This window comes from Podarcis liolepis (genome assembly GCF_965112155.1).
Source record: "Podarcis liolepis genome assembly, chromosome: 17".
Classification (NCBI taxonomy): Eukaryota; Metazoa; Chordata; class Lepidosauria; order Squamata; family Lacertidae; genus Podarcis; species Podarcis liolepis.
In genome coordinates, this window is record NC_139571.1 from 8,903,233 (window position 1) to 8,914,419 (window position 11,187).

General features: G+C 45.7%; 1 protein-coding gene across 8 annotated transcripts in view; it reads left to right on the plus strand.

Annotated features, from left to right (window-relative positions):
• VAV1 (vav guanine nucleotide exchange factor 1) overlaps positions 1–11,187 on the plus strand; it is an 89,918-nt gene that overhangs the window by 64,863 nt on the left and 13,868 nt on the right. For 6 of the 8 annotated variants that reach the window (XR_014520779.1, XM_083482963.1, XM_083482959.1 and 3 more), the window contains 9 exons: positions 1,650–1,735; positions 3,825–3,957; positions 4,180–4,289; positions 4,685–4,786; positions 6,873–6,976; positions 7,675–7,697; positions 9,167–9,212; positions 9,822–9,958; positions 11,117–11,182. Coding sequence is in view for 7 of the 8 variants with exons in the window: in XM_083482963.1 (XP_083339089.1) it covers positions 1,650–1,735; positions 3,825–3,957; positions 4,180–4,289; positions 4,685–4,786; positions 6,873–6,976; positions 7,675–7,697; positions 9,167–9,212; positions 9,822–9,958; positions 11,117–11,182 (807 nt within the window). In the remaining variant the exon portion in view is untranslated. The remainder of the gene's footprint in view (positions 1–1,649; positions 1,736–3,824; positions 3,958–4,179; positions 4,290–4,684; positions 4,787–6,872; positions 6,977–7,674; positions 7,698–9,166; positions 9,213–9,821; positions 9,959–11,116; positions 11,183–11,187) is intronic. The other 2 variants (XM_083482958.1, XM_083482960.1) reach the window with 1 other exon arrangement.

Consider the following 11,187-nt stretch of genomic DNA (forward strand, 5'->3'; position numbering starts at 1 on the left):
ATGGCCTCTGGCTCTTCCCGAACGCACCCCTACGAAGGGGGAGTGCGGGTGTGGCGGGAGCAAACTGTGCTGGTCCCGGGGGTAAGGTACCGTGAGTGTAGCAGAGTCCACACGAAGCGGGGCGAGGTCCGATGCAGAGAGACGGGCGGGGAACAGGAACGCTGGAACAGAAGGCTGAGCAGGTAACAGGAACACCGGATGGTCGGGAACAGGAGGCCGAGCAGGGAACAGGAGTACTGGATAGTCAGGAACAGGAAGCCGATCAGGGAACAGGAGTACCGGTTAGTCAGGAACAGGAGGCCGAGCAAGGATCAGGATCACAGGAAGGTCCGAAGCCAACAACGACGTTGCTCCCGCAACCTGGGGCCGGGCTGACTGGGCTTTTATCCTCTTCTAAGGCCAGGGGCGGTCCCGGCCCCCAGGAGCCCCGCCTCCTCTGGCCTTAAGGCGAGCACTCCTCCTGGGGGCAACTAGTTCCCTTCGCCTCTCTGCCCTAAGCCTCTGCAGATCGGGAGAGGCCGAAGGGTTACTGGGCCCTGGAGGAGGCTCACCTGTGGCCATTGAGTCATCAGGCCCCTCTGGGGCCAGGAGGACTTCACCTGGGCCCAGCTCCTGCTGCACTGCCACAGGTGCAGGCTCTTCAGCCTCTAGGCCTTGCCCCAGTTCAGCCGGCCCTGGAGGCGGGGACTCCTGTGCAGGCTGGGATTCCTCTGTTTCATCCTCCAAATCGGAATCCCAGGCCATCACAACTTTGTTGATTTTCAGTTACAAATAAATTAGATTTAATAAAAAAGGATAAAAGAAAGAGAAAGAATACTATCAACAATCATATCCCATTCTTATCTTGATTATTGGAATTCCTTTTGTTCCCACTTTTGCAAAGCTGCCATTCTAACAGCTTTAAGTAAACAAATAAAAAATTATTCCTGCTAATGCCCCAGCCTCCCTGTTTGCTTCCAGAACTCTCCCCCCACCCAAAAAATATGTAATATGTCTTCTCTTACGCTCCTACCATCTCCAAAATTTGTAATCTTATCAGGGACATACTGTATTTTTCACTCTATAGGACGCACTTTTCCCCCTCCAAAAATGAAGGGGAAATGTGTGTGCGTCCTATGGAGCGAATGCAGGCTTTCATTGAAGCCTGGAGAGCATAGGTGCGCCCTATGGTCCGGTGCGCTCCATGGAGCGAAAAATACGGTATATAGTTTTGAAATGAACTACTGTCTGAACAAAAGGTTGTAAAAGCTTCCCTTAATATGAAGGCATACAATTCTTAAAGGAACTGCCTTCCATATCCATATCCATATCCATATCCAGCATCTGTCTTTGGAGGATCATCAGGTCTTGCAAAGTGCTTGCATGGGATTTTCCAAGCTTCAAGGATCAGCTGATGAGCTGATGGTTGGCTCTTGTGGAGTGCTATGCTCTGGGCTTGGCAAGACACGTGCTGTGCAGGTTGTGACTTTGCCCACATGGTTTAGTTTCAAACCATGCAGGCGAAAATAGTTCACTTGATGGCTCCATACACCTGTCAAAGCTGCCTGGCAAGGGTGGGGGAAGATAACAGTTTGGTCCAATCCTGAATAAGCATCTTCTGAATGCAGCCTGTCGATCTCTTGTAAGGAACACATTCTCCTTCTCCCTAGACACAATCCCTGGCTCACTTTGGGAGGCCGAAGATTGACGGGGAGCTCAAGATCATCAGCGGGGAGAAGCGCTCAAAAATAGACAGGTGATGGCATGCACATCCTTTAGAGAGGAGGTTCTCAAACTCTGGTCTGTTGGACACTGGTTGTCTATGAGCTTCATTCAGGTGGTCCATGGAAAAGTTTAATGAGTATCCACACTTGGCCCTGTACTTGGTTTGGTTATTTATTTTCCAGCAGTGGAAACAGAGGCTGTTCTGAACAGGGCCAGATTATCAAACAGGCCAGCAAGGTCCTGGCCTTGGGTTGATGCTTTTTTTTCATGATATGGCTCTGGTGTAGTCTGCTAATATTTCCCTAGGAATTTATCAGTTAGACACTTCTTGGTTTGCCTAGTGTGGGGCCCAGGATTTTCATAACACAGCACAGGTTTTAAATAGGGTGTCAGCACTGAAGAAAAGACAATATTAAGTGTTTGGATAAGACCCCAGCAAACTTCAAGATCTTTTTTTCACCCCACAGCTTTCCCCATGAAAACCTGCCCTTTAAACACAACAAACCTGCTCTGAAACGCAACAAACAGCAATTCAGATTTTTCTGTGGATTGCTGTTTGCTCCAATTCAGTGTTAAATGGCAGGTTTTCGCAAGGAAAGCTCTGGAACAAACGAAATAGTGCTCAGACACAGGACTATAAAGCACGGGCTGTCTGGTAAGTGTGGAGGAAAATTAAGTGTGGATAAGCCCTTTGTTGAAGCAACCCAATATTTTCTTGGCCCACAAACTCCCTCATTGTACATGGTTTGGTTTTTGCAACTACTTTCACATTCACTGTCTGCTGCTGTTTCCTCGTGTGAGCTACGTCCAGCTTCAGCATGCACCGAGATGCATGTCTGCGTTCACCCATAATTATAATAGTTCATCTCATTTGTGGTTTTCAATGGCAGATTTATCGGTGGCATCCCACTCTTAAGTGCTCAAGCAGAGACGACATTCAGTGCACAGTAGAGCCAGAGGTTTCCCTCGTAGAGAAAACTGCAGCTTTGGATAGCACCCAAAAATATTACCAAGGGAAGCCTAAACAAAGCAAGGTTGTTTGTTAACTGCATTCAGTGCAGGAGACTGCATAATAAGATTATAAAATGCATGCTTTTTATAGGCTCTTCCACATTTTCTCTTGTTGCACCACTTTCCTCCAGGGAAAATTCACTGTTTACCACTGAATCAGAACAAAAGGAAATTGGGTGGGGTTTTTTTGCAGATTGAGGTTTGTTCTAATTCAGAAGTAAACAGTGGGTATTTTCCTGGGGAAAGTGGCAGGGCAAATGTAAAACCACTCGGCCCCCTTGCCTAGAAAGCATGGAACAAGTAGGAAACCTATTCGACCTGTGCTTTCTTTTCAAAAAAATTAATTAATTAAAGTTTACATTTTATAATATTTAAACACATCATTATTGTACATTTAACTTCTTTTGCTCTCAAGAGTTTATCAACTCCCCTCCCTCCCACATACATTTTCCAGTTTACACTACACTCATTCTGAAGGTCACAATTTTTAAATAAATATAGAAAGGTAAAAACAATTATCATTATAAGTCCTCTTACAATCCTGCTAGTGTTGTTAATTCCTTACAATAGTCCTTCAGATATTGTATAAATTTACTCCAGTCTTTTTGGAATTCTTGATCGTGCTGGTTTCTAATTTTCCCCGACAGTTTCGCCAATTCTGCAAAGTCCATCATCTTCATCTGCCACTCTTCTTTTGTTGGTATTTCTTTTTGTTTCCCTTTTTGGGCTAAAACAATTCTTGCTGCAGTTGTTGCATACATAAATAATTTTTTATCTCCCTTTGGTATTTCATCCCCCACTATTCCTAGTAAAAAGGCTTCCAGTTTTTTAAGAAAAGTATTTTTATACATTTTCTTCAACTCGTTATATATCATTTCCTCGTAAATGATGTATAGGTGGTATTCAACACCAACCAAACTTGCTAAAATGTATAGGACAAGAAATAAAGAGTGTTGGAAATGTAAAGAAAAGGAAGGGAATTTTTATCACATGTGGTGGACCTGTAAAGAGGTGAAAGCTTACCTTTCTAGACATGGGACAAAAAGAAGTGGGTATGATACCTTTATCTCACCCTTGTTGGAATGTCTCAAGTTAAAACTGTCTTGCAGGTATGCTTTCCTCCTGGACAAAGCCCTGCTAATCTGCAAGCGGAAAGGAGATTCATACGATATGAAGAAATTTGTCGATCTGTCCAGCTACCAGATCCGAGATGACTCTTCTGTAGAGAAAGACAACAAGAAGGTAATGTTTGGGTATGCATTTGGGGGCTGGGCTGGGGGGGCTGAGAAGGGAATGGGAGTTGCGGCCTTAATTCAGCAGGCACCTCCACCCCAGAACAGAACTCTGTTCTTCCCATTCTTCCCAAATGGGACTAAGAGGGAACAAAGGAGTCCATGTCAATAAATATAGCCCAGCCAAGATTTTATGCTAATCTGTTATTCCCCTTTTCTTTCTTCTTGCCAGTGGACTCACATGTTTGTCCTAATCGAGCTTAATGGTTCCTCGGGCTTTGAACTGTACTTTAAGACGCGGGAATTGAAGAAGAAATGGATGGAACAATTTGAAATGGCCCTGTAGGTCTGCTCTTCTACTCCTGCCCCTGTTGTATGCTATCCTTTACAATCCCAAGACTGTTGCAGTCCGGCTGCAGATCCATTCTAGTCACTGGAACATCTCCATGACAGTACCATGATTCTGCAGCATAATATTGACCATAATATTACCAGAAAAAATGTGCAAAATTGGCAGATTTGATGTAAGAATCTGAATCTTTCTGAAGGGCTGGGATGGACATCCAGGGCCCATCCAGGCTGGTGTTTTGTTGTGGGTGTTTTCTGCAACCTGTTCTTGACACAATGATGTCTTTATTCTGTGTGTGCTCCAAACAAACAATCCATAAGCCCGTGAATTTGATGTAGCCACCATTGTTGTAAGCTGCTGACTCCCTGTTTCTCAATTTCTGGTGCAGCTCCAATATCTACCCTGAAAATGCTACAGCAAATAGACACGAGTTCCAGATGTACTCCTTTGAGGACACCACCTCCTGCAAAGCCTGCCAGATGCTGCTGAGGTACATATCCCATCCCACTCTACCCAAGCCATACAGGAGGGACAACCACCGTATTGGCCCAAATATAAGCCACACTTCCCCCCCAAATTCTGACAGTGAAAAGTGCGGCTTATATTCGTGACCTAACAAATATTGGCTTGGAGCATACTTGTCCCCAGATGTTGGCTGGTTTTGGCTGCGCCAGCTTCCAAGATGGCGGCGCGATGAGGGGGTCCCTGAGAGGGAGCCAGAAGGCGGCGAGGAGGAGGAAGGGAGGGAGGAGCGTGGATGAGAGAGTAAGCAGGTCTGCAAGGAGGAGGAACAGGAGATGCAGTTGGTGTGCTGGGACTGGCGCTAGTCCGAGGTGCTGCCTGGCTTTAGCCTGCTGAGGGGCGCATAAGTCCCACCAGCAGCCGCCTCTCTCTGCCCATCCTGTTGGGGGGCCATGTGGTGCTGACCCTCTAGAACAGTGGTTCTCAACCTGTGCGTCCCCAGATGTTGTTGGACTACAACTCCCATCATCCCTGAGCTCTGGCCTTGCTAGCTAGGGGTGATGGAAATTGTAGTTCAACAACATCTGGGGACCCACAGGTTGAGAAAGGCTTCTCTAGAAGCACTGCTGCCTACCATCACTGCCGCCGCCGCTGGAGTGAAGACACTGCCTCCTTGGCCCCCCTCAGCCCCCACTCCTCCTTGGGTATTGTCTTTTTTTCCTTTTCCTCCCCATTACTTTTAAAGGTGCAGCTTATATTCGGGCCAATGCAGTATCTCTTTTGTTGCATAGTAATTTTTATTTGGTTTTTCAAATAACAATTCAAATTGCATATCCATATTTAGAGATTTCTTCAAATCTCTGGACTTCCCACCTTCCCCTCTATGAGTCCTATCGTACACCCGCTTAACTGCATATTTTTCCACAATCCATATTTTGTATCTTTCCATCCTTTCCATAATATTCGTTACGTTACAAATGTTATTAAAATCCTGCTGGTGTGTTCATCTCTTTACAGTGATCTCCTAGATAAATTATAAATTTTCCCCATTCTTCATTGAAGTTTAGGTCTTCTTGGTTCCTGAGTCTTCCAGTCAGTTTTGCCATTTCCACATAGTCCAACAGCTTGATCTAGCATTCCTTTCTGGTAGAAGGGACAACTATCTTAATAATATAGCTGCCAGTTTTATATGATCCCACCTTTAGCAGTAAAATTAAATGCTTTTTAAAAACAACAACACTTTATTTAACAATCAACAATAACTTACACAACAATTCACCATTCAGTACAATCTACCATACCTAACAATACATGACATTACATTACATTACAATACACAACATTACAATACAATACAGTACATATATCAACATTCAAAATTTTTATCTACCGGTATATCTATTTTAAATGCTAATGGAGTTATTAATATCAGGATAGCCCATGTAAAAGTTGTCTCACTGTGGAACATGGAGATTTGGATCACATCAGGCATTATTTGGAACCACAACACCTGAGCTTTAGTGCATAGCTGCAGGAAACCCTGTAAGACCTCAGGCTTGCAAGATCTGCTTTGGTTTTTCTAGAGCCCCAAGATCCACCAGTCAGAGACTGGCACTTTGGACCCAGAAATATTTTTGGAGTGCTAGAACTGAACAGAGCTCAAAGTTCTCTCAAGCAGAAAAATCCACTCTTACTTATTGCGTCAAGCATCCTTCATTGTAGTCACAGGAACCAGCTCCTAGGGGCCGAGTTCTCTTTGGCCCCCCAATAAAATATTGGGGGGGGGGTCCAGCCCCTCCCAAAATCAATGGACATTGCCATTCAAAAGGTGTGCATGGAATTGATTATGCGAGGCAGGGCTTACCTGCCCCACCTATTTTATTCAAGCTGGCACTCCTGATTTCAGCAGTATAATTTAGGGTGGGGCTGTCATTTTGTAGATGCTCTTGTTGAACAATTAAGAGTCAGAAAACCTGATCTACTGCAAATTACCCAGAGATCTGATCTACCAGTAGATCTCCAGACTTATCTTCTACCCAGCATTTATGTAAGGCAACTAAGCAAGTCTTTATTATACATAAGCCCCCTCCCTCATCTTTCCCATCTTCACACAGAGGAACCTTCTATCAGGGCTATCGCTGCAGCAGATGCCGGGCGCCTGCTCACAAGGAATGTCTGGGGCGGGTGTCACCGTGTGGAAAGTCCAGCTCAGGTAAAGGTAAGGTTTCAGACTCCTCTAAATTGGTGGACGAGTCTCTAGAGCAGCCTTTCTCAACCTTGGGCTGGGTCCTCAGATGTTGCTCGACTGCACCTCCCATCATCCCTGACCACTGGTCCTGCTAGCTAGGGGGAATGCAGAGAATAATTATCGATAATGAAATGGGAAACAATAAGATGGTGATACACAGTTTCCCCTTATTTTAAAAAGGGTGTGTGTGAATCAGAGCTCCGTTCCTATAGTAGGTTAGGTAAAAGTAAAGGGACCCCTGACCATTAGGTCCAGTTGTGGCCGACTCTGGGGTTGCAGTGCTCATCTTGCTTTATTGGCCAAGGGACCCAGCATACATCTTCCAGGTCATGTGGCCAGCATGACTAAGCCGCTTCTGGCGAACCAGAGCAGCGCACGGAAACGCCGTTTACCTTCCCGCCGGAGCGGTACCTATTTATCTACTTGCACTAGCGTGCTTTCGAACTGCTAGGTTGGCAGGAGCAGGGACCGAGCAATGGGAGCTCACCCCGTCACGGGGATTTGAACCGCTGACCTTCTGATCAGCAAGTCCTCGGCTCTGTGGTTTAACCCACAGTGGCACCCGCATCCCTCTTCTATCGTTGGTAGTAATATACAGTTATGTGCTTCATTTTAAGCTCTTCTCTTTATGCCTATTGTAATCTTTCCTTATTTTCTGTTTAATGCAGAGTCTGGATCTACCATGAAAAAGGTAAAAGAAAAAAGTTGGAGTTAATAGCAATAATAGGCGGGGTGGGGTGGAAGGACATCTGCAAGAGAGCCTAGCAGGAAGGGGTGTTTAACCCTTACCCTAACAGTTCTCCCCCTCCGCCTTTCTGCTCAGACCTCCCCTCCCCAAAAGAGGCCTATTTTTAGCCTTGGGACCAAGATTTGGAGGAGTGGGAAGGGCTTTTGCAGAGAAGAATTGGCAGGAGGGAGGAAGCTAAACAGCCCCTTCTTCCTGCCAGCCCTCCCTTGCCCTTGCTCTCATAAGACAAACATGGAGCCCCAGGAACCTGTTTTTGCCAAGCATTGTGTGGTTCTGCCCAAAGGTTGCTTTTTTTAGCAGGAGCCAATGGCAGCTGTCTTTACTTGGTGGCTGAAAGACACCACACTTGTTTCCTCCCAAAAGAGCCAGATTAAGTGCAGGCATGCACAGCAAATAATACATAGAAATTGAAAGAACTGGAATTTTAGAACAAAATTTGGTTAATGTGGATATGAATTATAAAATATAGATGGTGGTGTGTTCTTTCCTATTCATCGCTCAGTTAGAGACAAGCAGTTATCAATTTGACTGGATTGTTCAATTCATTTGTAAATTGTTTGCATGCTGCCGCTTTTGTCCCCATAGCCACAGAGCCCTGACCCCCAAAAGATCTCCTCCCTTTTCTCCTTGGCCCCCTTTTATTTCTCCAGTCCTTGCCTCCTTTACTTCTCAACACCAGGTCTTTTTGCTGCTCCCCTCCACTGCTATTTCCATCCCCCCACTCCATCCCCACCTCTTCAAACCCACTGCTTCCTAAGTCCTCTTCTCACTCATCTTCCCAAACCTCAGTCTGCTTAGCACCAAACCTTTCTGCTTGCATCCACCAGCATGTAGATCCTTCTGTCTGTATACTTTGTGTGAGTTTTTACTTTCTGAAAACTAACCCTTTACTGAGGGCTTGTCCACATTTCCACTAGTTCCATGCCTAGAAAGCATTTGGGGTCCAAGAGATTTCCCCATACTTTCAAGGCTGTTTTTCTTTCGCTCTGCCACTTTTCCCAGGAGAACTACAGAAAAACCATTTGACGTTTGTTCCGATTCAACAGTAACCAGCAGGTTTTCCTGGGGAGAAGCGGCAAGACAAGGGGAAGTGTGGATGAGCCCTGTGAGGGAAGTTTGTCAGCATGCAATGGGCTGAAACTTTCTCCTCATGAATGTGAATAATTGTGAATGTTCTGTGACATCACAGCAACTCAGCCAATGGTGTGGAAATGGTTCATAATCCACTGTCAACCAATTTTTAGCTTAAGATGTGTACATTGTGCATAATGAATAAAATACGCCATACAGGTTTAATATGATATATCCTTCCAGAAACCTGGATGTGTACCTTGGTGATTATAATTTTCTATATCCTGTTAACCTCTCACCTCATTCCCGTTACCTGAACCAAAATCCATTTTTCTGTGCAGAATAAATCCAATCGACATACGCTGGAGAGCGATAAAGCTGCTCTAGGTGAGTTGTAGTTACCGGTACCTGGTAGCTCACTATGTATGTTTCCGCAAGGACACCAATGATGGCAGGTGACCGATGAAGGATTGATGCTGGCAGCCCCGCAAGACTAGCAGCAGAGCATCTGGAGAACTTACTGCTTCCATTCACCTACATGGCCCCACCCATCACATGGTCACAGCATAGTGTTGTTGTTCCTAGTTATTTAAAAAGCTCACTCCCATACCATGTGGTTGAAATAAAAGCAATAATAATAATAATAATTTTATTAGTCGTTCTCAGCCCATCTGGCTGGGTTTCCCCAGCCACTCTGGGCGGCTTCCAGCAGAGTATAGAAACATAACAAACCGTCAAACATTAAAAGCTTCCTGATACAGGGCTGCCTTCAGATGTCTTCTCAAAGTTGGGTAGTTCATCTCTTTAACAGGGTGGGTGCCACTACCGAGAAGGCCCTCTGCCTGGTTCCCTGTAACTTCACTTCTTGCAGTGAGGAAACCACCAGAAGACCCTCGGAGGTGGTGGACCTCAGTGATGAATGATGGGGGGGCGGGGTGTGAAGATGCAAGGAAACTGATTCGTCTAATCACTGCAATTTTCTTATTTGCTCTTAAGGGCTGCCCAAACTGGAGGTCTGCCAGGAGTATTATGGTGTTCCTCCACCTCCTGTGGCATTTGGTCCACCACTGAAGCTCAACGTGGGGGATATTGTGGAGCTAAACAGAGCTGAGGCCGAGCAGCTGTGGTGGCAGGTAGGCATAGTCAACATTGCTGTCCAACAGTAGCTCTTCGGTCTTGAGGTGACATCAGGATAACATGGTGATGAATAACTGGGATGATGAATGAACTACTGCATAGGTAAAGGACCCCTGACAGTTAAGTCCAGTCGCGGACGACTCTGGGGTTGCAGCGCTCATCTCGCTTTACAGGCTGAGGGAGCTGGCGTTTGTCCGCAGACAGTTTCCAGGTCATGCAGCTAGCATGACTAAGCCACTTCTGGCGAAACCAGAGCAGCGCATGGAAACGCTGTTTACCTTCCCACCGGAGCGGTACCTAGTTATCTGCTTGCACTTGGATGTGCTTTCGAACCGCTAGGTTGGCAGGAGCTGAAAACGAACAATGGGAGCTCACCCCGTCACAGGGATTTGAACCACTGACCTTCTGTTCGGCAAGCCCAAGAGGCTTTGTGATTTAGACCACAGTGCCACCTGCATCCCATTGCATGCCTTCTCAGAATACAAATAAAGAAACCACTGAATCTTTTAAGTGCAAGTCTGCCAGTGTGATTTGAAGAACCAAGGGGGAACATAGGTAAAGGATGCTGAACTCTTCTCCTTCCCTCCCCCTCTTACTCCTTCAATCTGCCTTGTTTGCACACTGACGTGGCCTTTTAAATGGCCCCTGTCCTAACAGGCAGCAGCAGAGGAGGAGTTCTGCTGCCAATCAAATTGCTGCCCAGAGCTCAGCATTACTCTTGCAGTAGGAGTCTTTGCGGCCCATGCAGCATGTCTTCTGGAGTCCATGGACCATTTCCAATGATTAATTTAGCAATCATCAGGCTACCTATTCCCCCAGAAGATCCTCTGCTCTTTTTCACAGTCTAGAGGTAGGCTAGTTCCAAGTCGCTTAAATGTGCTAAATTTGGGACTGAAACTGGTGGCTTCTCGCTTCCAGTTCACAGCACACTTAGATGCAAGGGCTATTTTTTTGGCAGCAGTTTGCGAGGCACTCTGTGAAGTAGGGGAAACTGTGGCAAAAAAACCTCCAGGTCATTTCAGGTCAATGCTTGTAACCAACTTAAAGCCAACCACTGGAACTTTCCCCAATCATCTAAAGCTCTTTTCAAAAATGTTCAACTGCAGATCGACCATACTTTTCATGAGTTCTTTGCTTTCGTTCATTGTTTTCAGGGAAGGAACACATCCAGCAATGACATTGGCTGGTTTCCTTGCAAGAAAGTGAAGCCTTATGTCTGTGTAAG